Source organism: Citrus sinensis, chromosome 9, assembly GCF_022201045.2.
Source record: "Citrus sinensis cultivar Valencia sweet orange chromosome 9, DVS_A1.0, whole genome shotgun sequence".
In the NCBI taxonomy this organism is placed as follows: domain Eukaryota; kingdom Viridiplantae; phylum Streptophyta; class Magnoliopsida; order Sapindales; family Rutaceae; genus Citrus; species Citrus sinensis.
In genome coordinates, this window is record NC_068564.1 from 28,636,651 (window position 1) to 28,660,491 (window position 23,841).

Below are 23,841 nucleotides of genomic sequence, written 5' to 3' on the forward strand. Positions count from 1 at the left end.
GATATGTAAAAACAACAATAAAAATTCGGAAAAAAAGAGTTTATTATTTATTGGTCCTCAGTCATGCATAAAGAACTAAAATTAATTAATTGATAAAGAAGATTAATCACCAATTAGCGGGCAGCAGGATTCTGCTCAGAATCTTCAACCTCGAGCTTCATCGGCAGCGGAGCAATCGGCTTAGGATCCGAAAATTTCACCACCTCTCGTTTCTTGCTTGCTTCTGCAGCTTCTCTTTCTTCACCTTCACTTTTATTTCTCTCTTGCTTATTATTAAATATTGGAGCAGAAAATAATAAGTTTGTAAAGTGTGCGAACAGGTTTTTGGGTTCTTTTGAGTCTTTATTTTCGCTCTCAATTTGTGTGTCTTGTACAGCCATGAATGCGAATGTGGTGAGTAGAGACCAGGGAATAATTAAGCTTTGAGCTTTGAGTTTATCAAAGCTTTTGTTTGGGTTCTTGAAACTGAAATAACTTTTTTTTTGCTTATTACATATCTTAAACGACGTCGTTTTTTAAGCCCAAGTGAAATTATCATTTTAGCCTTATGACATCAGCAACGTCTTGACGGTTTGCAGACGGAGATGGAAATGTGAAAAAAATTATAAGTTCAGGTGGAGCGCAGCTAAAAAAATTAGAATTTGTGTATTTTTAAAAAAGTGGACAAAATCAGGTGAACGGTGGATATTTTCTCTAAAAACAAAAATACCCATACGTAGATATATTTGTGGATTGCTAAAACGTGGTATTGAGTGTTATATTTATGTTTCTCTCATAGTATTTAAGAAGTGGGTTAAATACATCTATATCTATTTCGGTGTTTTGATTAAAAGATATTTACGTAATAAATTATTTTATTGAATTTAGAGTCAATTTTAAACCTTATCTTTTAGCAATTTAGAATTGACAAGCTCAAAAGAGAAAAAGATCAGATAAATTAACTAAAGATTTATGCTTTTGCCACCTTCTAAATTTAAAGTAAATGTTAAGAGTGTATATAACTTCATTCTATAATAATTTAGAATTAACTAGATCAAATAAGAAAAAAAATCACATAGATTAGCTAAAGATAACAAAATAATTTTTGTAAGAGTAATAATAATTTATAAATGGAGTTAGAGATTTTTTAACACCCTTCTAAAATTCTTTATACACCCTTTTTCCAATTTTATTTCTTAAAAGGCCCAAAATTAATTTATGAAAAAAGTAACCCATATATTAAAATCAATCAGTAACCCATATATTTTTATCTATAAAATATATAAACATTTTGAATTATTTTCTTTTTATTATATGGTTTTTATCTCTATAATTTTAAATTCTTATGATTTTTTTTAAAAAAAATTAAATTTCAAAAATATAAATATAATTATGAAAATGTGGTGGGTGTAAAATATTTTTTAAGATAAAACTTTTTTAACTTTATTTTTAATTATTTAGTTACTCTCAAATTCGAAAGTCTTACGAGAAATTTTGAGGAACGATGTCAAACGTAGTAACGTACTCATTTGATGGGGGTATGGGCCGGATTTGCAAGACACCCAGCGGCAGCGCAACCACCCTTCGTCCTTCGAATTTAAACTCTCTAACTTGCCCACTCTGACAAGGACTGCACTCATGTCCTGTTTCAGTTGTTCTTCAACTGCCAAAAGAATCTCTCAATTTCCCCACAAATTCTCACAACTTAGAGCCTGCTCTTGTATGCGTGCACCCTCTAATCACAGCAAAAACTTAAGAAATAATGCCACTAACTCAACTTATTCACAAACCTCTGGTATTTCCCTCTCTCTCCTTGTCTCTCTTCCTTTCTGTTTGTATTTATGCCTCAATCACTGTGCTTTTAAGTGCAAAGTTTTGAACTTTCTTTCATTTGCAGATATGGAGAAGAGCATATACACACTTCTCACCATAGACCGTTGGGAGTCGCTGAACCACATGGAATACAAGCTAGCTTCACTCAGACCAGTTCATGGGAGGTTAGCTTTGAAATTCCTCAACTGGGTCATGAACCAGCCTGGTTTGGAACTCAAACACTTAACTCATATACTTTGTTTGACAACTCATGTACTTGTTAAAACTAGAATGTATGAGGATGCCAAGTTGATATTGAGGCAGTTGGCTCAAATGGGTATCAGTCAAAACTCTGTTTTTGGTTCTCTAATGAATACATATCCACTTTGTAACTCAAACCCTTCGGTTTTTGACTTGTTGATTAGGGTGTATTTGAGAGAAGGAATGGTTGAGTATGCTTTAGAGACTTTTCAGTTGATGGGTTTTAGAGGGTTTAACCCTTCTGTATACACTTGTAATATGATGTTAAGTTTTATGCTGAAAGACCGTAGAGTTGATTCGGTTTGGCTGCTTTTTGATGATATGCTTGATAGGAAGATTTGTCCTAATGTTGCTACTTTTAATATACTGATAAATGTCTCATGTGTGGAAGGCAAGCTTAAGAAAGCTGGTTATTTGTTAAGAAAAATGGAAGAGAGTGGTTATGTTCCAAATATAGTTACTTATAATACTTTGCTCAACTGGTATTGTAAGAAGGGGAGATATAAAGCAGCTTTCAAGTTGATTGATTGTATGGCATCTAAGGGTATTGAAGCTGATGTATGTACATATAATATGTTCATAGATGATTTGTGCAGAAACAATAGAAGTGCCAAAGGTTATTTACTGCTGAAAAACATGAGGAAGAGGATGATAACACCCAATGAAGTCACCTATAATACTCTTATTAATGGGTTTGTTAAGGAAGGAAAGATTCAGGTAGCATCTCGGGTTTTTGATGAGATGTCTATGCTTAATTTTTCACCAAACAGTATCACTTACAATGAATTGATTGATGGGCATTGCAGCAAGGGCAATTTTAAAGAAGCTTTTAGACTTTTGGCTATGATGGAAGAGATGGGATTAAGACCAAACGAAGTCAGCTATGGAGCTCTTTTAAATGGGTTTTGCAAACATGCCAAATTTGACCTGGCAAGGAGTTTGCTTGAGAGAATGAGGACTAATGGAATAAGTATCAGTTGTATTGCATATACATCAGTCATTGATGGGTTATGCAAGTGTGGGCTGCTTGATGAAGCTATGCAACTGTTCAATAAGATGTTCAAGGATGGACTGAATCCTGATCTTATCACTTTTTCTGTACTTATAAATGGATTTTGCAAAGTCGGGATGACCAGAAAAGCGAAGGCAGTATTATGTAAAATGTATAGAGATGGACTTGTTCCGAACAAAATCATATATTCTACATTAATCTATTACTTTTGCAAGATGGGGAAAGTTACGGAAGCAATGAAGGTCTATGCAGTTATGAATCGCAATGCTCAGGGTTCGGATCATTTTACATGTAACATGCTAGTCGCTTCTCTTTGTAAAGGTGGAAAAGTTTGCGAGGCAGAGGATTACGTGGGTCACATGAAGAGGATTGGTGTTGTCCCTAACTCCATTACTTTTGATTGTATGATAGATGGCTATGGAACCTTGGGAGATGGGTTAAAAGCATTTTCTATGTTTGATGAAATGGTTAAATTAGGTCATCACCCAAGTATTTTCACATATGGGAGTTTACTTAAAGGACTGTGTAAAGGTGGGAATTTGAAGGAGGCAAAGAGATTTTTGAATAGCCTACACCATATTCCTTCTGCTGTTGATACTGTTGCCTACAACACAATCCTTGCTGAGACATGCAAATCTGGGAATTTATGGGAGGCAATTGTTCTTCTTGATGAGATGGTTCAGTTCAATTTGCTGCCGGATCGTTACACATATACTATTCTTCTTGCTGGTTTATGTAGAAAAGGAAAAGTGGTTAGTGCTCTCCTTTTCTTCGAGAAAGTGGTGTCTAAACGTACTTTTTCCCCAAATAATGTAATGTTTACCTGCTTGGTTGACGGTCTTTTCAAGGCTGGCCAATCCAAGGCTGCAATGCATATCAGCAAAATAATGGACAAAGAAGGTGTGTACCCTGATACCATTGCTTTTAATGCAGTTATGGATGGATTCTCAAGGATGGGAAATATGATGATGGCCAATGATCTGCTATCCACAATGAGGAGCAGAAAATTGTGCCCTAGTTTGGCTACATATAACATTCTCTTGCATGGTTATTCAAAGAAAAAGGATTTATTGATGTGCTCCATGTTACTCAATACCATGAAGATGGAGGGTCTTTTGCCTGACAAGTTAACATGTCATTCTCTTATTCTTGGATTTTGTGAGACTGGTATGTTGGAAGTTGGTTTTAAATTCTTGAAAAAGATGATAGCGGAAGGTACCATGGTTGAATGTTTTACATTTAACTTGCTCATGAGGAAGTGTTGTGAAGCTGGTGAGATGGGGAAGGCCTTTGATCTGTTCAATATTATGAATATGTTGGGAGTTGTTCCTGATACAAATACCCAGGATGCTATCATAATGGGACTGAAGAGAATTGCTGCTTTCCAAGAATCCCATTTTGTTTTGCGTGGAATGGCAGAGAAAGGTTTAACACCCAAGTGCACACAATATATTACTTTAATTAATGGTATGTGTAGGGTAGGCAATTTCCAAGGAGCATTCAAGCTAAAAGATGAAATGGAGGCGCTTGGCATCAGTTCCTCTGATGTAGCTGAAAGTGCTATGGTAAGGGGCCTTGCCCACTGTGGAAAGGTTGAAGAAGCAATGCTGGTTTTGAATCGCATGCTTAGGATGCGACTTGTTCCAACTATTGCCACGTTTACAACGCTAATCCACAAGTTCTGCAAGGAAGCAAAATTTGTAGACGCACTGAAGTTGAAAGGCACAATGGAACTCAGTGGTGTGAAGCTCGATGTAGTTTCTTACAATGTTCTAATTTCAGGCCTCTGTGCTAATGGTGATGTTATGCCTGCATTTGAACTGTATGAGGAGATGAAACATAAAGGCCTTTGTCCCAACTCCACCACCTATAGTGTTCTCATTGATGCCATTTCCAAAAAAGAGAACAATCTTGTGAAGGGTGAAATCCTTTTGAAAGATATACAGGAGAGAGGATTCATATCTTGGAATTGGGATGGGAGCACTCAACATTTGCACGAGGGCTTGATCAATGCCCTGAGAAAGTTGAAGTCCTTCAAGAAAAATAGAAGAAATAATGCAAAAAGTTAGTAAAAAGCAATGTAATGGGTTAGACTCACAAAATATTCATCTTCAAGGGAGAACACACTGGATTCTCAGGACACTAACCAGACTGATCAAACTAGCACGAATAATGAGGGTCTTGGTGCTAGTGCCATTGATCAGTTGATCCTACTTTCATGGAGGCATTACCTGAGGACTTGCTGGCAGAAGTGCTAGCTTCCCAGCAAGCTTCGTCTGTTCAACCTAACTTACGCACCACCTTCTGCTGATGATATTGATCCTCAGTTTTCAGCTGCTCTTCCTCCTGATATCCGAGCATAGTTTTGGCCCAACAGATAGCACAGGGGTTGGCTCATCACGGAGAAGGACAGCCAGTTGACATGGATAATGCTTCAGTTATTGCAACTTTTCCTGCTGATTTATGTGAAGAGGTGCCATTTTTTAAATTTTTCTTTAAGTTACTAATCAAACTGCAATAACCTTTCTGCTTTTGGTGTTATTCCAGGTACTTTTGACTTCTTCAGAAGCTGTTTTGTCCGTGCTGCCTTCTTCATTACTTGCTGAAGCTCATCTATCAAGGGTCCAAGCAAAGAGTCATTCGGACCTGCAGTCTTTTTGGAGGAAGTAATGAAGAAGGTAGAAGAGCAGACAGTGATGGACAAGGGTGTTGGGGTTACAATAGGTAGAAGAGCAGCTTCTGCTATTGCAGATAGCTTGAAAGGAAGGAAATTAAAGTAGAGCCTCTTCTGATGCAAATGCATTGAAAGCCTTGATCCAACTTTTACGATTAACTCAGGTAAAGCAATATTCTATTTTACGGTTAATTTGCCCTGGAATACCTGCAAAATTTTTTTATTTAGAAATATAAATCTGTATCAATCATCGAAATTTACAAACAAATCATTGCTTAGAAAAATAAGGTGGTTGGTTGGGTTTGGACGATGAATAGAGATTGCATTATGCTAATTGCCAATAAATGAATTATTGTACTCTGTTCAATCTGGACTCCACTCCACTCTAATCAGCTTTTGTTTTTTAAAAAACAAAACCTCGATTTCAAATGAAGCTAAGATGGTACATGTGTTAATCAGTTGCGATGATGATGATTTAGTTTGTGCTATATTCAGTTAGTTTTTCATCTAAAAGTATTTTTGTTTACTTATACAGTCTATTATCGGTTTGCTTTCTTTGGGTGAAAAGCTTTTGGCTTCATTTCTGGATGTCATGAGAATCTCAGAATTGTGATATTGAAAGGGTTTTTGATGCATTGATGTCGAAGCAGGTGTGTAAAACAACAAAATATAGACTTTCTACTATTTCTGATATGCTAAAGGAGTCCTTTGCTTGCTATATGCATGTTCATGTCTTTGTTTGATACATATGTGCTTGCATGATTCTTTCTTTGTTTTGGGGGTTAAGGCCTCAATAGTTCATTTTTTTTTTTTCACTCCTGGATATCAATTATTAATTATTGACTTGATTAGCAGGATATTCTTTAATCAGCAACTAATTTTATTGAAGATGAACTGATCTGATGTGTTATTAGTTGAGCAGGGGTCTATTGTTAAGTAACCATTTTGACCTAAAATTGGTTTGTCACTAAATCTTGATCTTGGCTTCTAATGATCTACCTTGCTTTTTGATTGGTTAATTTCCGGCCAGCCACAAGATGCAGCTTAGAGGCAACACTTGGAATGACTTGCTGGTATCCTGGGCATTTCATTAGCCTGAATGCAGATGGAACCGCTTGCCTAAATTGCCTAAAGCAGTATTCAAATATGTAGTGAGTTGACTCTTCTACCAAATACTGAATGCTACGTGGAGCAATGTAAATCATCTTTGATCTGTGGACCTAGCTTATTTTTTGTCCTTTTCTTTGATTTTGCTGATTAAATGGAATAGGTCTTCAAGTTTGTTCCTCATTGCCAGTGTTAGGAAGAAAATAATAATATAGAGCCTTGTCCTTTCTGCATGTGAGTCTCGTGGATCAAACCACATCTGGCATTTGCTATATTTTCAACAGCCATTGGAGGGCCATGAATCATTGATATGTGGGTCTTCATACTCAATCAGTAAGTGAAACTCATGCTAAAACTCCGTACGTCAACAAAACTTACCCTTTGCATTGTTTCCCTGATCTGTCTTTTTGTATGATTTCAGGAAAAGCCAGCACTCATTCTAGCTAGCAGTGTTGCAGATATGGAGTTAACGACTCAATGTCAAGGGAACCTAATAAATAACCTGTCTCAATCTCTCTGTGGAATTTGAGCTTGACAATGGAAGCATAAGGTCTTGAAATCTTAAAAAATATGATACGTTGCCATCGGCGTGGCAGACAGAATCTAGCAAAGATAACTTGATGTGCCTACTATAATTGTTTTTGTAATAAAATTATAATCTTTTTTTTTTTTTTTGCTTTTTTTGGGGATAGAATAACAGTATTGGTTCTGATCATATTTAATCATCCTCATCGTTTGTTTTTTTTTCACTATATGCTCATAGCTTTATATTTTCTTACAGCTCCATTCCTTTAACTTACAGAAACTAGATTGTTGAGAGTACTGGTTCAAGCATCTGTGGCCTGTGGGAGCTCTTCTCTTTTCATACAAAATATAAAATAGGGGCAGATTTCTCACTAAATATTTGATAGCGAGAGTTGATTTTCGAACTATGTTTGGTAAATCACTTGGTAAATTATAAATGTATGTATCCCATTTCCTAATATACCTCTTGTAACATGTATACATATAGACTATAACAGTTAAAATTTAAAATAAATAAATAAATATATATATAATAAATAAATAAAAAGTAATATGGTTTGAATGATCATCCTTGAGTTGATTAAACAAATCTTCTCCTGATGTAATTTCTTTTGAATTTTTCAAGATCTTCTATCATGTGTCTTTTAGTGGTAGTGTATGGATAAGATGAAACTTCTTTTATTTTTTTATTTATTAATTACCCATCAACAATTGAGTTATTTGCTCAGAATCGTGATCCTAAAGGCAAAGATGTAATTGATCTTATTGTACCATCCATTTAATTAATTGGGTTAGAGGTTTGGATTTTTATATGTTTTAGTATTAAATGCATCTCTTTATCTTTGGTTTAATTCTGTTGCCACAGCAATGAAAATATTCTCTCTTTTAATTATCTTGTGTTCACATCCATACCAATTAAAAAGCAAATTAATTAATTGTAAACATATTTCCCAAAAAAAAAAAAAGGAAATTAATTGTAAGCTCTTAATATTTTTAATTTAAGTGCCAGAAATGCAGCTCGCCAACACAGTTCCTGCAACTCAAACTAGGTGCGGTTTTATAAAATATAATTTGGTCGGCCAGCTTTTGTGTTCAATAAAATTCTCAAAATAGACGTCACAGCTTCTTTGTGGCCAAATTATTTTAGTTTTAGCTTTTCCAATCCAAAAGAGCAAGAAAGAGATTATATATATATATATTTTATCTTCAACTTTAATTAAATTATTGCTTAATTGTAATATAAATATTTTCATTTTTCATTTTATGACGTCACCATCCTTTAGAATTGATACCCACGTCTTAACTAGTGGTTCTTTCAATGAAAGTGATGTGCGAACGTCAAACGTCTTCAATAATTTCTCTCTTTTCTTAAAAAAAGATAAATAAATCAATTATTTATTATGAGAATATCACGTGGTTTTTTTTTTTAAAAGGATTTGTGTGTCTTAAATAAATTGATATGCTTCAATTTATACCTCAAACTATTGAAAATATTAATCAACCCCGATGTATCATTAAGAAGACAAAAATTTAATAAAATTTTTTCACCAACGTGACTTCTATTTATATTTATATTTTGAACGGTAAATAAATGTGCGTTAATATTTTTAATAATTTAAAAAATAAATTGAAATATGACCATTTATGACGGGATGCACTGAAATTTTATCCTTTTTAAATGTTAATATTAACTAACTTTTTTAAGAATTCAAGTTCTCTTTATTAAATATGGGTCAGCTAAATTAGCTTTAAAAACACCTTCTTTTACTGTTGTTTTATTGTAGGATTTTTCCAACAATTAATTGTGGTACTTTATAAGTTTGTTTTTATGAATAAATTATTTTCAAAAATAAAAAAAGAAGTTAAATCCGTAAAGAATTGAAAGTTCATAAGATTATATATATATTTTTATAAAAATTCTATAGATGTTGTTGTCAAGAGCTATCCTAAGACCAGAAACATAAATTTAATTAAATTCACATATATACAAAAGAAAAGTGAAACTACCGAGTTCCCATTACTTTTTAATTTCTTCAATTTTATTCATTCAATTTCAATCAATAAAAAGATAAAACACAATACAATTTACTGTTTAAAACAATAAAATTGCATTCACTTTTTTTTTTTTTTTTTTTTTTGGAATGAAAATTTTGTTATAGAGAAAAGATAAGGGTTTCATAAGAGACCTATGAATCCTCTAGTAGACTCTTTTGCAGTCATCCCACATTCCCACTTCCATAATGATGCCAATACCTATTTGGTAGAAGACATCCTCGTCAACAACTCTTACCCATTCTGTGCTTGAATTGGTACAGGTTGAACAGATAAGGGTCGGGAATTCTCTATTCAAAAATAGAGACACTCTTCTTCTTCTTTTTCATATCCTTGTATTCTTCTTCTTCTTCTTCTTTTTTAACACTTTACACATATTAAAAAATATATACCTTAACTATTTAACTCTAGATGAAGATGCAACACTTTATATTCTAAAATAATTTTACAATTTTAGATAATTGTTAATCATAATTTGATGATTATTAAGTTCAATTTTAATCAATATATTATTAAATATTAGGATCGAAAACAAAAATATCCACTTTGACATTTTCTTATTCATCATTCACTCTTCACTACGTTGTTCTGTTATTATCTGTTTTCTAATTAGGATAAGATTTTAGAAGGTCAAATAAACTTTTAGTTCATTAAACGACTAAGGTCTCCAAGTAAATGTTTAGGACAATATCATATTAGATGGTTGTTTCGATTAGTAAACTACTAAATAATGTTTATGTTTTAGGGTTTTAATTTTTAATTTTAGTATTTGTTCCATTTAGCTATTGATTTTAACTTTAAAAATAATTAAAAATAAATAAACAATTAATAGTCAAATGGGTTTATATTGTGTTTATTTGCCAAAGTAGGAGTGGAGAGTGTGGATTTACTTCACTCTAGTGTTCCACTCTGTGGGTCCCACTTATTTTTTGAGCGTGGAGTGGAATTCCCACTTTCACTCCCATGAGGAAAGGGGGAGCAGGAATTCACTCTCACATCTTTCTTTTTTACACTTTGCTTTATTAAATATAATATTAGTATATTTAGTTACACATAGTAATTAATTTATCTAAGTAAAAATTATTTTAAAATAATATTATTATATTCATGGAGAATTAATAAATATTACTATTATTTAATTTTAACAGGATTATATTTATTTAGTGTTAATAATAAATAGTTTGTTTTAAAAAAATATTAATTTTGTACTATATTATTATTTATTAATAATAATGATTCATGTATTGCTCTTATTAATAATTTTTAATTTACATAACTAAAATCAAAATTAATAAAAAATTTGATTTACATAATTAAGAATATTATTATTATTTTATATAATTTAAATTGATAATAAAATACATAGTTTATTTTACAAATATATTTTTTATTTACTTTATAATTAAAAGCTACAATTCTTTAAATAAAGGTAAAATTGTAATTTGAAAGAATTCAGTCCCAATTCAAGACAAAATAAATACATAAATGAGATTCTAATTCATGTTCCATACTCTCATTTCAGTACAAGTAAACAACATATTCTCACTTTTACTTCGTACTCTCAATCTCAAGATTCTCACTTCTCATGATTTCCAATCCAATCTGATAAGTAAACGCTATCTTAGTATTTTACTCCCATATACTTAATCAACATATATAAATCCTTACTTGATCTTTTTTATAAAACAAAATAAAATTGAATTCCATACTTAACCCTAATATAGCGGCCTTACAAATCCATACCTATGGGGTGTTTTGCCATTTCTAATCCCACCATATAAAGACAAAAACCCCTATATTTTCCTAAGTATCCGCTGCTAATTGCCTTCTCAAAAAATATGAGAATAATAGAAATGCATGAGATGAACTAAAAATAAAACAATTGAGAAATTGCATTGAATTGGTTGATGATATTATAGCTGTCATCAAATTTTTATTCTAATTGAACATCTCTCAAAAAAATAAAAATAAAAAAATAAAATAAAACACAAAAAAAAAAAGAAAACAGAAACAGAAACCACAAATAATTAATTGAATTACAAAAACAGATACAAATACAAATACAAAATCTCGGGAAACCCAACTTGTTTTAAAAACAGAGCCAGCTACTCAGCTTGCATTCATTTGCCTCCTGGTAACCCAACAATTTCCTCCGTTCGCCAGCTCATCTCCCGTTCCGTTATCTCTTTTCGCTATACTCCCCAAACGACGACGTTTTCAGCTTCCCGTCATCAGGCCGTCACCGTCAAATATAAGCCCTTAAAACTCCATTCCACTGTTTACAAATCTCTCTCTCTAAATTCTCTCTTTCTATCTCTAAATTTGTCTCTTTCTTTTCATTTCCCAGAAAACAAAAAGAAGTTCACCTCTCTTTCTCTCTCTAGAATTCATTCATGTCGGTACGTAATCACTTTCTCTCTCCTTAAAGTTTCCATTTTTATTGTAAAGTTTCTAATTTTTTTTAAGTTTCTATATTCGTAATTTCTTCTTTTTTTTGTGGGTTTGCTTTTGATTTAATTCGACCGATTTGAGCGTTGATTGTGTTGATTTTCGGCTCAACTTTAGATTTACTGAAATGGGTTTGTTGTTCATTGATGTGATCTTTGATTGATTTGGATGTAACTTTGATGAACTTGAATGATGCTAAATTTTGTGTTCAATTTCTAAGTTCTGCTTGTTATTTTATGGTTCGTGTTCATCTTTGGTTGCGATTAATGAATTGCGTACTGTTTCATTTGTTTCTGCTACACTTGTAATTGATTACTTTTTCTTGTGATAATTTTGGTTTTTAATCAAATAGTACGTGATTAAGAAGTTTTCTGGAATCTGATCGAGGAAACATGAAGAAGTTTGCTTCAAACTGAAAAGTTATGTCTTGTATGTTTCTAGATTCCTTTTGTGAATGAGAATCAAGAAATTTTTGTGGTAATTTGAGCTTGTAGATTACTCATTAATGTATAGATGTCAAAAATGTTGTGGAACAATTATTTGGTGGGTGGTATGGTAGAAGCTGGTTTGGTCTTTTCAGATATAATTAGAAGATTGAAGTTATGAATTAAATGGGTTAGCATCATTTAAGAATCTATAAAGTATAAAGGGCAAGTTTGGTTGGTCGATGGAATTTTACTTGCAAACTGTTGACTTGTGTGGTTTTGAAGTGCCAAAGTTGAATGCCGTGGATGGAGATGTTACAGAGTGTATATTAATATTGTAAATTTGGATATGTTTTATCACGGGGCATTTAACTAATTCCAAGAAGCAATTCAATCCCATTTTTTATGATGTTGGTTCCTTCTTTCTTTTGGTGACTTCATTCAAGATGACGGATTTGTGTGCTAGATATTCTGCAGAATGGGAATGACCTCTTTATTAGAGGAGTCATGTATGGCTTTATAGTGGAATTACATTAGTTCTCTTATGATGGTTTGCTGAATTATTTGAAATTCTTGGTTGTTCATTTCTGTTATGCAAAATAAGTGTTAGGCAGAGTAGAGTTTTTTTTTTTTTTCAGAAATTGTTGGCCTTCTGTGTGCATGCCAGTTTCTTGGTTGGTCAGTGATATTTCTGAATGCTTATTTGTGAGATCTGCTTGGACTTCGAAGTTGATTGTAAAGATGTTTTATAGTTATAAAAAAATCCATGTTTTGACATGACATTTTTTCAATCTACTGAAAGTATCTTTTATTTAATGGATGTAGCTGTATGGTACTAACTTCATCTTTTATCAAATACAATAATGGTTACTGTGAGTTCTCATAGCTTAGAACTTGGGTTTTAGATGTAGATAATTTAAAAAGAATTCCCAAATCAACTATTAGTCTGTTTTTCACAATATCTTTCTACATTTTTGTTGACATCAGATACCCAAAAAAAAAAAAAAATTATTTTTCTTACAGTTTAATGTATCTTAGGCCATCAGTCTGTTAGGAGCATTGGCTTTGTACTTGTGTGATCAGGGCTTTCTGAATATGATCAGCTTCAATTGTCTATATTTTTGAGTTTGTGTCGTGACAAGATTGGATTGTCAATGGCTTGACAAATTGATACTGGCATTTGGATATCTAATCAATAGAGAAGATATTAGTGTCATTCAACCCAGGTTTACTATAGTAAAAAATTCATTTAGTATGGAGGTACATTGATCCTGGCAATTAACAACTTCATGGACCCTATCGGGCTAAGCGTGTAAGGATTCCAATTCTTGGAAACTGTTTCATTAGGCTATCGTTGTCTATCATTGTCTTGTTTGATGATGGTGCCCATTTTTGACGTCTTTTGTGGTTAAGTACTTTAAGTTGGACTAGGAATTCTCTAGAAGAGTTTTATCAAATCATGTAAGACCTGGAAGAGCACTTTGATTGATCTAGACAACACTTCTTGCAAGGTCTTAGTTTTGTTAAATTTGAATATTTGGAGTCCGTATAATTTTGGCAAACAATATAACTGTTGCAATAAATGGTTGCCTAAGATGGCTACCCATGGCTAACAACTATGAGTTCTCTCCAAACAGGACAAGGGTCGCCCATTGCCTAAATTTGGTGAATGGGACGTCAATGATCCAGCTTCAGCTGAAGGATTTACTGTGATCTTTAACAAGGCCAGGGATGAGAAAAAGACAGGTGGCAAACCAGACTCGCCTGGAAAGGTTGATCCTCCTATTAGGCAAGGGGTGGATCCTGCAAAACCTCAGCCTGTAAGTCTTCCGTTTTTATCACTGCACTAGCCTTTTTTCTTTGACGTTAATGGCTGTAAAAGGACATGCAAGTTTTTTCGCATATTAATGGCTTGTGCTTGTGGGAATGCACTGTTTACAGCGAAAGTGGTTTTGCTGCATCCAAAGGCCTTCTGCTCAATCTTGATGAGGTCCTGCCCACTCAAGAACTTCGATGTAAGAGTATCTTCATCTGTAACTGGTGCCCCACATTAAAAGAATATAGAAGCTGTAGAGCTGTGATGAGTTGTGGTGGAATTTGTTTTTGTGCTGTAAAAATTTGAGTCATGGTGGGGGAAAGCAGAAAAATACTTACTGTATCTATATGTACTGATTTTGTGGGTTATTATTATTACAAAGCCAAGCTATTTATTGTATTTCCTTTCTCTGTTCTATGGGCTGTAGATCTTTTGTTTTGTGACATATATTCTTTCTGCTTGTTGTATTGGTGAATTGAAATTGTTTGTGAAACAACTTTTATGAAAAAAGCCTTTATGAAAAGCATTGAAGAGCAGAATCTTGATTTTAGCGACAAAGAATTTAGCGCAAAAGTTGATATGAAGATAATGAACATGAGAGAACAAAGATGATTTCTGTTGTATTGTGATTAGATTTTGAAAGGGGTTATACGTAAGCCTATTCGAAGGAAAATGCTTCTTTGGATTAATCGGTGATACAACATTCGCGACTTGCTATGGAAGTTAGTAATAATCTGGTTTCGAAATGACTATGACTATAGCATTTATACAACTATTGCCGTTTATGACTTTCATGCGGCTTCGCGACTTTCCCAGGGCATGCTTCTTCTCCAAAAAACAAAATAATAATAATTCTGGGCATGATTTCAAGAAGCAGATGAAGTTCAGTGGCTTACGGATGTGATTCAAGTAACTAAAAAGACCAATGCAAAGTCCTTGGATCTATTATCATTGAGATAACTATTCAAATGTATAATTTAGTTTCTGTAAGTGTTCTTCTCTGGCCGGCAGATCACAAAAGAAACAAAAAACACGAAACAGCACTAGGCTGTATAATCCTACAACTCATCGCTTGAGGACCAGAGCTAAACTCTGGACATCCCAAGCTTCCTTTCGAACAGGCGGCGGAGGAGGTAGACTTGAAGAACACTTGCACCGACAAGTGCAGTGGATTCCCAGAATGCCTTGTAAACTGCCCTCCGACTCATTGCTTCATTTACTGCATTTCCAATTGAATGAAAATTGTAAGGAAACAGATTATTGATATCAATTAAAATCATTTTGTCTGAGGATTGTGGGGAGAACATTTCTGTGATGGTCACAACTAAAATCATTAACGTGCCAATCACATTAGTGGCGTAAGAATAAAAGAATGATATAATCTTTATATGTAGGGATGTCACTTGGTTAAGAAGCTTTGATCATCTAATGGGCAAGTTCATTTCCACAAACCTCAGATCCAATTGGCTAGTGAAACAAATTCACCATTAAAATCATTGGTTTGGCTTGAGACTCTTGAGGATCACAAACATGAGATTGAAGGAAAAACATCAAACTGGACAAGCTTCCATCTAACTTAAAATTAAGATATGTACAGCTCAATACATACCTATTGCCTGGCGTTCAGTCTGCGCCTCAAGCCAATGCTGTTCGAACTGAATGTTGTAAAGGGCTTCCTCCAATTTGGATATCTGTTCTAGCAAAGGATTAAAATGCTCTGCACATATGTGAGAGAGTAATAGTAAGAACACCTCTTTGAAGAAGATAAAAACAGGAAAGAACAAGGTGCACCCACTTACCATCTTTGGCATGCTCATCATAGTATGAAAAGTGGCCAACATGTACATCAAAGTCTATGGTTTCATGATACGGAGACTTGTTTGTGAAGCAGAAGCGGTGGACTCCTTTATGATGGGCCACAAACTCAAATTTCTCACTGATCTTATCACGAAAATCATGAATCTGATCACTAGCAGGTCCCTTCACCTGCAGAATTTAACAACATTCCATGATCAGTGCTATCTTTCACAGGAAACTCAAAAAATAGAAATAAACAGATAATAACAAGCTTAACATACTATCAAAGACACAAAAATGTTAAGATTCGGTCAGGAAAACTTACTTTATGAACTTTCTAAGAGAATCAGAATCAATCACTACATTTTGTAGCTACATATATCAGGCAACTGCTGAATTAGTACACAGACTTCCTCATCAGGAATAACTGTCCCTATCAATTCAGAACTCACAGCTTATCTTTAGCAATTGCATTGCTGAAAATCAAAACATAAGGTGGCACATAATTTGAAGCAACTTATCTAATTTCTTCTACATTGGAAAAGGTAACTTGAGCGAAGCAAACTTAGACAAGCCAAACCCTCCCACAGACAAAGGAAACTATACTCCATATATGGGTTTCCAGATTTGTCTCATATATTTGATTGAAATGAGGGGTGTATAGGGGTAAATTTGGAATGATATTTTTAGATTAATTAATGAATGATACATGAACAATTATTAAGGGCAAAATGGGCAAAATACCGGAGAAATATAAAATACCATTTGGATGAATTTGCTATATTGGGTGGGCTTGGAAATCAATAGTCAAGGTTAGACACTTCAATTTATTTATGGGAAAAAATACACCTAGTACAAAAGGAGTATTCTTTTCCTTTTTCCCTAAGTATGACACATGGCCCTAAAACATTCTCTCATTTTAACTCAAGAATGACGTCCAGCCCTAACTTTTACACTCTCCTTACCATTAGCTTTCACTATATAAATATCTTATTCACCTATATTACGGCTCACTCTCCTCTCTCTGACACTTTCTCTCTCTTCTCTTCCCATCCTTCCCCCCCCCCCCCCCCCCTTTTCCCCTTTCTCTCTCTTCCTGTCAATCTTTTAGATCATCACCTATGTCTCTATTTTTGGAAGGCCATTTCTATTATCCACCTTCATCATCGCCTCCACCATTATTATCACTCTCCATATCTTTATTCACCATCTTCATCTTTATTAACACCAAACATCTCTATATAGTTATTTAGCTTGTGTTATTCATCTTAGATAATGTAAAATCTTATGTAACCTCTCATTCATATAATGGATTGGAGATAACTTGCTCGTGTAGATGTAGGCCAAAGGCTGAACCATTTTAACCTTGTGTGCTCTTTATGTTTATGTTTGTTTTACTATATTTTCAATTTGAGGTTGAGATTGTGTTTCACCTATGAGCAAACCTGAGCTACCTCAGTTACACTAAGTATACTGTGAGACCACCTCAGTTATCTCCGGAGTACACCTAAGCTACTCCGAAGCACACATTAACCCCCTTCGTATCACCTTTTATGGGGCTTCACTAAGCTCTCCCTATTATTCCTCATATGACTACCTTAGCTTACCATGCATATTACTTCAGCACACCACCTACTATACCTCAACTAAACCACCTGCTCCCAAACATAAGAAAAACATACCTAAATCCAAACTTAACACAAGCTCCCTTCAAATACAAATTTATTTGTTTGAATCAGATTTGAGCTGGATCTAGTGAGAACCACTTGATTGGTTCGAATTGGATCCTAGTGAAAATATGGTGAAAACAAGGGGCATGATGAACAGTTGCAAAAAACAGGTACGATCTAAAGTACATATTGTTGACTGGACATAGTGACTTGGGAAGGGAATTTCAAATTTGAAATAAACCTGAAGAATTCATGCCACTGTCAGCACTCACCATAGACAAGGCCGTTTATACATGTTGCCATCTGAATGTAAATGTTAATCACATAAATCTAGACAGAACAATTATCAAAAGAAACTTAAAGCCCTACAAAATCTAAAGAGCCAGTATTATTTTCTAACTAAATTTTATCATAGAAAGCAAACTCCTAAATACCAAATAATAAAAAATAAAAATAAAAGACAAAGATGGAGCTTACCACAAGATCAACACCGTCGTGACTACTATACCAAGATGAATCAGCCTTAATGACAACAAATGAAGCATGAACCGTGTCGCCTTCATATTGTACATTATGAGAAAAACATTCTTCTCTATCAATCACAAATCTAATACCATAAACAGCCTGAGGGCTAAAAATAAATGCCAAAATTGCAGCAATACAGAACCCAACTGGCCCAACTTTCATCTGTAAATCAAAGAAGCAAAATTTGCAGATTATGAGCTTGGATCAAACATAAAAGTCTCTACATATTGTTAGAAAGAATTGCTACTCCCCCACCCCAAATAAATAAATAAATAAATAAAACCCACGTCCATAATTTCCCCACGGTAGCTTCCAAATGAAAATCAAAGGATATTCCAGAGAAATTTTGAAACCTATTGTCTTTTTTTTTTTAAAGTGAAATAACAATATCAGATGTAAATGCAATCGAAATTAAAAGATGGGTATGATTTGATTTTCTGTTCAGTCGCCAAGAAAGAGAAGAAAGGCAAATGAGACTTCGATCTTACATTTTTTTCAATCGTTGTAGAGTCTAGAAATGAAAATGATGCACTACAAGAAACGATGTTTTTTTTTTCCCTTTGACTGTTAAATCAAACCGTTAAAAAGGAAAAATTTCGATAAATGAACAAATAAATAAGCAAAAAACAATTGTACCTTCGATTGAAGTTGAAAAAAATCTTAAAACCTCTATGGTTTATCGAGTTTATTTGAGTTGTTTGAGTTTTGTCAGTCGCGATAACTTTGAATTGTGATCAGTTGATCACGACTTCGCACGTACTTGCGTTGTTCTGTCTTAATGAGGTTTTGATTCTCTGTGTTAGGTCTCACATTACGAATTTTGCTATAACACGTGACTCCAGCTTAGAGGCTAAAGTTGACTTCAAAGGTCGTCTATGAAACGAATTTGCATTTTATTATAGGGAAAATGACACATAGACCTCCAACGTTTGAATAAGGAACATAAAATCTCTTAATATTTTAAAAAAGACACTCAAACCTCCATTTGTTAACAGAAATTATAATTTTAAAGTGTAATTACCATTATACTCTTATAGTATATTAAAAAATAATTATTCATTGTCCAATTTATTCCTATATCATTAATAAAATTACGAATATAACTTCATTACTCAATTTTTTCATTTAATTTTTGTCAAAATTTCTCTTCAAACTAAATAAATTTAATCCATTGCTCAAGAATAAAAATAAATTAAATTGATTATTAATATAATAAAAATAACATTTCTCAATATGTCAATCTATTGGATATGTTATTTAGTACAATTAAGATTTTGTAATTATTGTTGTAACCATTTTTTTATTTTGTTGATTATATAAGTTTAAATTGAGAATTGTTATTTTTATTATATTAGTAATCAATTTAATTTATTTTTATTCTTGAGCAATGGATTAAATTTATTTAGTTTGAAGAGAAAATTTGACAAAAATAAAATGGAAAAATTGGATAATGAAGTTATATTCGTAATTTTATTAATAATATACGAATAAATTGAACAATGAACCATTATTTTTTAATATGCTATAAGGGTATAATGGTAATTGCACTTTAAAATTATAATTTCTGTTAACAAATAAGAGTTTGAGTGTCTTTTTTTAAACATTAGAGGGTTTTATATCCTTTATTCAAACGTTAGGGGTCTTTGTGTCCTTTTTCCTTTATTCTAATTAAATCGTTATTAATTGATAATACAAAATTAAAGTTTACACATTTGTTTTTAAGGGATTTATAAAAATTTTTATTTAAATTTAGGATAAAATTCATGTACAAAGATCAAGAAGGTAACAAAAGGAGAACACACCACTACTCCAAAAACAGAAAACAAGTGCAAGCAAATACGGCTAATCCAATAGATTTAACCGTTATCGAGCTTGGCATTTTGCCATTGTCCCTTCTTAACAAAAGGCCTTGGAACAAAGGCCAGTTGATTAAAACCAGAATGCCACACAGAAGAATCTGCAAAACCAATGTGTCAATTCTGATATTAGCATCACCGGTGGCCACTTTCGCTACCAACCCAACGAAGCAAAACAAGTTGAGCAATGCAAGTGTTGCTAATATTATGAACATTGGGGATGAAGACGAGGCTCCAGGTCCAAACTCCATCATCTCTTTCTCATATCTTTCTATTACATCTTCATCTGCTACTTTGGCTGTGATTTCAAATGCTGGTTGAGAGAATCCTGCTGACATTAAAACGGCGTCGATGAAGCCGAACAAGTAGGAGCTTGTCCTTTTATAGAGCCATATCCTTTGGCTATTCCACCAGCCTAGAATTGTGCCACCACACCGCAGAAATTCAGCTAGGCTGCACAAGTTCTTAGCTGATAACACAAATGCAAATGGTATACACCATGGACTTGAAGCCTGCATTCGTAATACAACACAAAGTTAATTAGTTACGTACTAAGCCTAAAGATTAATGGAATCGGAACAAAATAGGGAATATGTACCTTTGGAAATAAGGAAATGCCTTTGAGCAGATAAAGTGAAGGGATGATAGTGTAATATAGTGTTGCAAAGCAATTTGGAGCCCAGAGGCAATAGCAGCAATAACCCAGTTGAAGGCCAAAGCTGATCTTTCCACGAGCATACCAAGCAGGACTGTAACTGGAAAGAAGGATCAGAAAGTCACCTGCAGACCATCTCTTATGCTGCACAAGCGTCTGCGGTAACGTGGTTGTTGCAACACCTAAGAATGCGCTCCTTTCTGGATTGAAATACACTGATTTCCATCCTCTCGTTTGAATTGATAGCCCTGTTATTACATCCTCAACTGGACACCCGTATTTTACGCCCATCTGCCATCAAGCATACATAATGGTTCTCTATCAGCACAAATTTCAAGTGTCATCAAGTGTTTGATATATATATATATTTTTGAGAGAAAGTGTTTGATATTTACTTCAAAATAATCATGGGAAAAAACTGACCTCCTTTCCCCATTGAGTGTTTTCCTCGTACGTACAGCTTGCAAGAGCCTTTATTATATCCGCTGTTTCTTCTCTTTTCCAATCTTCCATGCATTCATTATCAAATTTTTTTCCGGTGAGAGTATTTCTTCTGTGGAAGCAGCCTGTTCCAACATATGGGGGTCCTCCATATCCATCCATACCATGAAATTCAACCTTTATAAACAAAAAGTGAATCAAAATGACATTGAACTTAACATAATGAAATAGAAATGAGATATGTAATGGTTCTATAATGATTAGTAATCATCAACTCACATCCATGCCTATGCGCATTGATCCATCATAGATTTCATTCTTAGTGATGTTTCCAAAACTCTGCGGAAATTGCACGAAGGCAATCTCATGGCCCTTCTTTTCATCCAGAAAAAAGCAAAGTGCATCCCTCACAGAATTTGAATTGTTTGAGTACATGTCACAGTCCACATTAAGAATGATCTGTCCATTGCTAATGTTTTGTGACACCCTTATCTGCAAAATGAATCATCAAAAGTGAAATGACTGATTTGTTAGTCATGATAACATTTTACTATCATATGTTCTGATGAATATATACCAATGCATTCATTGCTCCAGCCTTGAAATTGTGGGGATGCTGAGGCCTCTTCTCACGAGCCAAATACACCAGAGTTGGCAATGAACATCCATCAATATCTTTAGCTTTTGGATCCCTTCCATCAATCAATATCTGTAGAATTTTTCAAATAAAACAACATTACAGATGGTTTGGCTCAATTGAAGCACTTAAATAAAGTGCTTCAATTCAGCAAAGCATGATAAGATAACAGCTTTTGTTTCTTTAAATATTAATAGGACATACTTGAAGAATGGTGTCGTGGTCACGTTGGGAAAAAAATGAATCCCACTGCGAAAATCCTTTATATTTTGACCTTACTTCTTCAGGTATTCGGCCTAGCTTGGCTGCGGTTATGATTCCATTTTCCATATCTTCATATAATTTCTAGACAGAGAAAAAAAATTGCATGAAGGCTATGTACTACATCTAAAAGAACCGAAAGCAGTCAAAAGAAGTAACCAGTTCCCATTCCTTGATTCATGCTATACTATATTTTGACTTATTTGTACCTTGATGGCTAAAAACCCTTTAGCCTCCTCTGCCTCATGTGGTTCAGAAATTGACTGAAAATAAGCACCTGGTGACCTAGGCTCCACATAAAATTTCTTGCAATAGGGGATCCAATGCTTTGCAAATTGAGATGCCTCTATGAGAGCATAAAATGTACTATCGTGAGCAGCATCGTCTGAGAGATATACACTAAGCTTCTCTGTAGGATAATCATATGCCATGACCGATAAAACAGTGTTGATCACCATGATTGGTTGCTCTGTCTTGGGGTCTGCTGTGCATACAAAAATATCCATCCCGGGCAAGTCATTCTCATATCTGCAAATGAAAAAAAATATATATATTTGCTTCCTTGCCATGATAATCAAGTTTTAAATCTTTTCCATTAACTTGTAAATAAGAATGCACAAATATGTATATTTCTGTTGTATGTTTGAGTCTTTAGAAATACAGCTCATCTGTGTCCTTCTAGCTTTTCTATTTCATTATTAACTGGTAACTGTTCTATATGGCAGCATGTGTAGGTTAAAACTTTCTGTACATAATTTCTCAAGTTCATGGAGTGAAAAAAAAAAGACAACTAACAAACAACACAAATACTAAAGAAATTTCAAGAGAAGAGACAGGGACCTCTGTGAGAGCCTGTCCTTGAAGGTGCGCCGGTAGACACAGTTCCATCTAAGGGCTTGAGTAAGAACCCAGTAAAGACTAAACCATAGCTCAGCTCCCAACAAACCAATCCATGCCCATCTCCCATCTTCTCCATTTCTTGGCCTGTGACTCAATCTATAAACTACTATGAAACCTATTCCCACAAAAATAGACGCTGCAAAAAGTCTACGTATCACTCTTCCCTTGGCTCTCTTTGTTTCGAACAGAGGAACATACGCATCACTACCCATTTCTTACTTCCAAAAGTGAATTCAACAGCAATATGCTTTGGTATTGGTTAATGGACTGATCTAAAGCACTTTTTGTTTAGCTACTCTGATAGTTAATTAAATGCTGTAACTAAGGAATCTTTGCAAATAATAATAACAACAACAATAATGGAGTGGGTGGCGGCGGTCCTCCTGACATATTCTGAATGAATTTTCACCAAGACCCTTGTTAAAGAGATAAATTCCCACAAAGTTGCTTTCAGCATACCGTCAGAGGACATGCTAGTGAATTAGAAAGATAGACTTGAAATTAAAATAAAAAAACAAGAGGCCAAAAGTTGGCTTTAGCATTTTTTTAAGCATTATTGGTAGGAAAAATTATGCCAAGGGCAGAAACAATTAGTTTGTTTTTGGTATGCTGGCTGCAAGTGGCATAATCGCCATGAAAAGAAATTGTTGTAAGAGAGAAAAAGAAAAGAAAATTCAATACAAAGCATGCAAAACAGGCACCAACAGACAGGGGTAATACAAATTAATGCTTAAGCTCTCTGAGAGCTTAATTGGCATCTTGCCGTTTTCCTTCCTCGAGAGAAGGCATTGGTACAAAGGACAGTTGACGGCGACTAAAACTCCACAAAGAATAATTTGCAAGACCATTGCTCTCTCATCCATATTTGCTTTCTTCACCACCCAAAACAAGCACAGAATAAATTCAACCACAAAAAAAATAAAAATATACGTGCAGCTGTGGTAAGGCAAGCCACTAATTCTCTGGCATTCTAATATTAAATTTTCTG

The 23,841-nt window shown here is 33.9% G+C and overlaps 4 protein-coding genes and 1 long non-coding RNA gene across 15 annotated transcripts; 3 read left to right on the forward strand and 2 right to left on the reverse strand.

Moving 5' to 3' along the window:
- The first annotated feature begins 1,388 nt into the window (after nt 1-1,388).
- On the forward strand, nt 1,389-7,890 carry LOC102628623 (pentatricopeptide repeat-containing protein At5g55840). 9 transcript variants are annotated; one of them, XM_052434297.1, is made up of 8 exons: nt 1,390-1,774; nt 1,877-1,976; nt 2,649-5,537; nt 5,612-5,902; nt 6,274-6,388; nt 6,769-6,889; nt 7,009-7,178; nt 7,267-7,890. In XM_052434297.1, the coding sequence occupies exons 1-3, from the start codon at nt 1,618-1,620 to the stop codon at nt 5,131-5,133; spliced, it is 2,742 nt and encodes a 913-aa protein (XP_052290257.1). In that variant the 5' UTR covers nt 1,390-1,617; the 3' UTR covers nt 5,134-5,537; nt 5,612-5,902; nt 6,274-6,388; nt 6,769-6,889; nt 7,009-7,178; nt 7,267-7,890. The 9 variants fall into 9 exon arrangements, with proteins under 9 accessions (XP_052290253.1, XP_024953555.1, XP_052290254.1 ...); XM_052434293.1 differs by having other exon boundaries at nt 1,389-1,774; nt 1,877-5,537; nt 6,769-6,934; nt 7,036-7,178; XM_025097787.2 differs by having other exon boundaries at nt 1,389-1,774; nt 1,877-5,537.
- Nucleotides 7,891-11,652: 3,762 nt separating this feature from the next.
- On the forward strand, nt 11,653-14,526 carry LOC102627443 (protein NOI4). The gene is made up of 3 exons (XM_006474809.4): nt 11,653-11,821; nt 13,933-14,115; nt 14,237-14,526. Exons 1-3 carry the CDS (start codon nt 11,816-11,818, stop codon nt 14,279-14,281), a joined length of 234 nt encoding a protein of 77 aa, XP_006474872.1. The 5' UTR covers nt 11,653-11,815; the 3' UTR covers nt 14,282-14,526.
- LOC127900052 (uncharacterized) lies at nt 11,828-13,229 on the forward strand. The gene is made up of 2 exons (XR_008052032.1): nt 11,828-12,109; nt 12,223-13,229. It is a non-coding gene; the product is annotated as an uncharacterized LOC127900052 (long non-coding RNA).
- A 489-nt stretch (nt 14,527-15,015) lies between the features above and the next one.
- On the reverse strand, nt 15,016-18,904 carry LOC112495481 (transmembrane emp24 domain-containing protein p24beta2-like). 2 transcript variants are annotated; one of them, XM_006474807.4, is made up of 5 exons: nt 18,740-18,904; nt 18,056-18,265; nt 15,911-16,097; nt 15,721-15,828; nt 15,016-15,330 (listed from the first exon to the last, which is right to left on the reverse strand). In XM_006474807.4, exons 2-5 carry the CDS (start codon nt 18,263-18,265, stop codon nt 15,197-15,199), a joined length of 639 nt encoding a protein of 212 aa, XP_006474870.1. In that variant the 5' UTR covers nt 18,740-18,904; the 3' UTR covers nt 15,016-15,196. The 2 variants fall into 2 exon arrangements, with proteins under 2 accessions (XP_006474870.1, XP_052290404.1); XM_052434444.1 differs by lacking the exon at nt 18,740-18,904 and adding an exon at nt 18,592-18,616.
- Nucleotides 18,905-19,814: 910 nt separating this feature from the next.
- LOC102626979 (cellulose synthase-like protein E1) lies at nt 19,815-23,805 on the reverse strand. Of its 2 annotated transcripts, none has more exons than XM_025097278.2 (8): nt 22,794-23,805; nt 22,163-22,434; nt 21,897-22,037; nt 21,633-21,764; nt 21,335-21,547; nt 21,038-21,232; nt 20,558-20,905; nt 19,815-20,471 (listed from the first exon to the last, which is right to left on the reverse strand). In XM_025097278.2, the coding sequence occupies exons 1-8, from the start codon at nt 22,927-22,929 to the stop codon at nt 19,908-19,910; spliced, it is 2,001 nt and encodes a 666-aa protein (XP_024953046.1). In that variant the 5' UTR covers nt 22,930-23,805; the 3' UTR covers nt 19,815-19,907. The 2 variants fall into 2 exon arrangements, with proteins under 2 accessions (XP_024953046.1, XP_024953045.1); XM_025097277.2 differs by having other exon boundaries at nt 22,163-22,481; nt 22,794-23,803.
- Nucleotides 23,806-23,841: the final 36 nt, after the last annotated feature.

What these genes read in the sequence shown, in the direction of transcription:
- LOC112495481 (XM_006474807.4), bottom strand. Translation starts at nt 18,265, where the DNA reads ATGAAAGTTGGGCCAGTTGGGTTCTGTATTGCTGCAATTTTGGCATTT. An exon ending in TGATGAGCATGCCAAAGATG is followed by an intron (nt 15,829 to 15,910) that starts GTAAGTGGGTGC and finishes ACATATGTGCAG; the next exon opens with AGCATTTTAATCCTTTGCTA. An exon ending in GACTGAACGCCAGGCAATAG is followed by an intron (nt 15,331 to 15,720) that starts GTATGTATTGAG and finishes TTGGAAATGCAG; the next exon opens with TAAATGAAGCAATGAGTCGG.
- LOC102628623 (XM_052434293.1), top strand. Translation starts at nt 1,618, where the DNA reads ATGTCCTGTTTCAGTTGTTCTTCAACTGCCAAAAGAATCTCTCAATTT. An exon ending in AACTTATTCACAAACCTCTG is followed by an intron (nt 1,775 to 1,876) that starts GTATTTCCCTCT and finishes TTTCATTTGCAG; the next exon opens with ATATGGAGAAGAGCATATAC.
- LOC102627443 (XM_006474809.4), top strand. An exon ending in ATCCTGCAAAACCTCAGCCT is followed by an intron (nt 14,116 to 14,236) that starts GTAAGTCTTCCG and finishes CACTGTTTACAG; the next exon opens with CGAAAGTGGTTTTGCTGCAT.
- LOC102626979 (XM_025097277.2), bottom strand. Translation starts at nt 23,065, where the DNA reads ATGGGTAGTGATGCGTATGTTCCTCTGTTCGAAACAAAGAGAGCCAAG. An exon ending in CAATGCGCATAGGCATGGAT is followed by an intron (nt 21,233 to 21,334) that starts GTGAGTTGATGA and finishes TTGTTTATAAAG; the next exon opens with GTTGAATTTCATGGTATGGA. An exon ending in GCATTTCCTTATTTCCAAAG is followed by an intron (nt 20,472 to 20,557) that starts GTACATATTCCC and finishes TTACGAATGCAG; the next exon opens with GCTTCAAGTCCATGGTGTAT.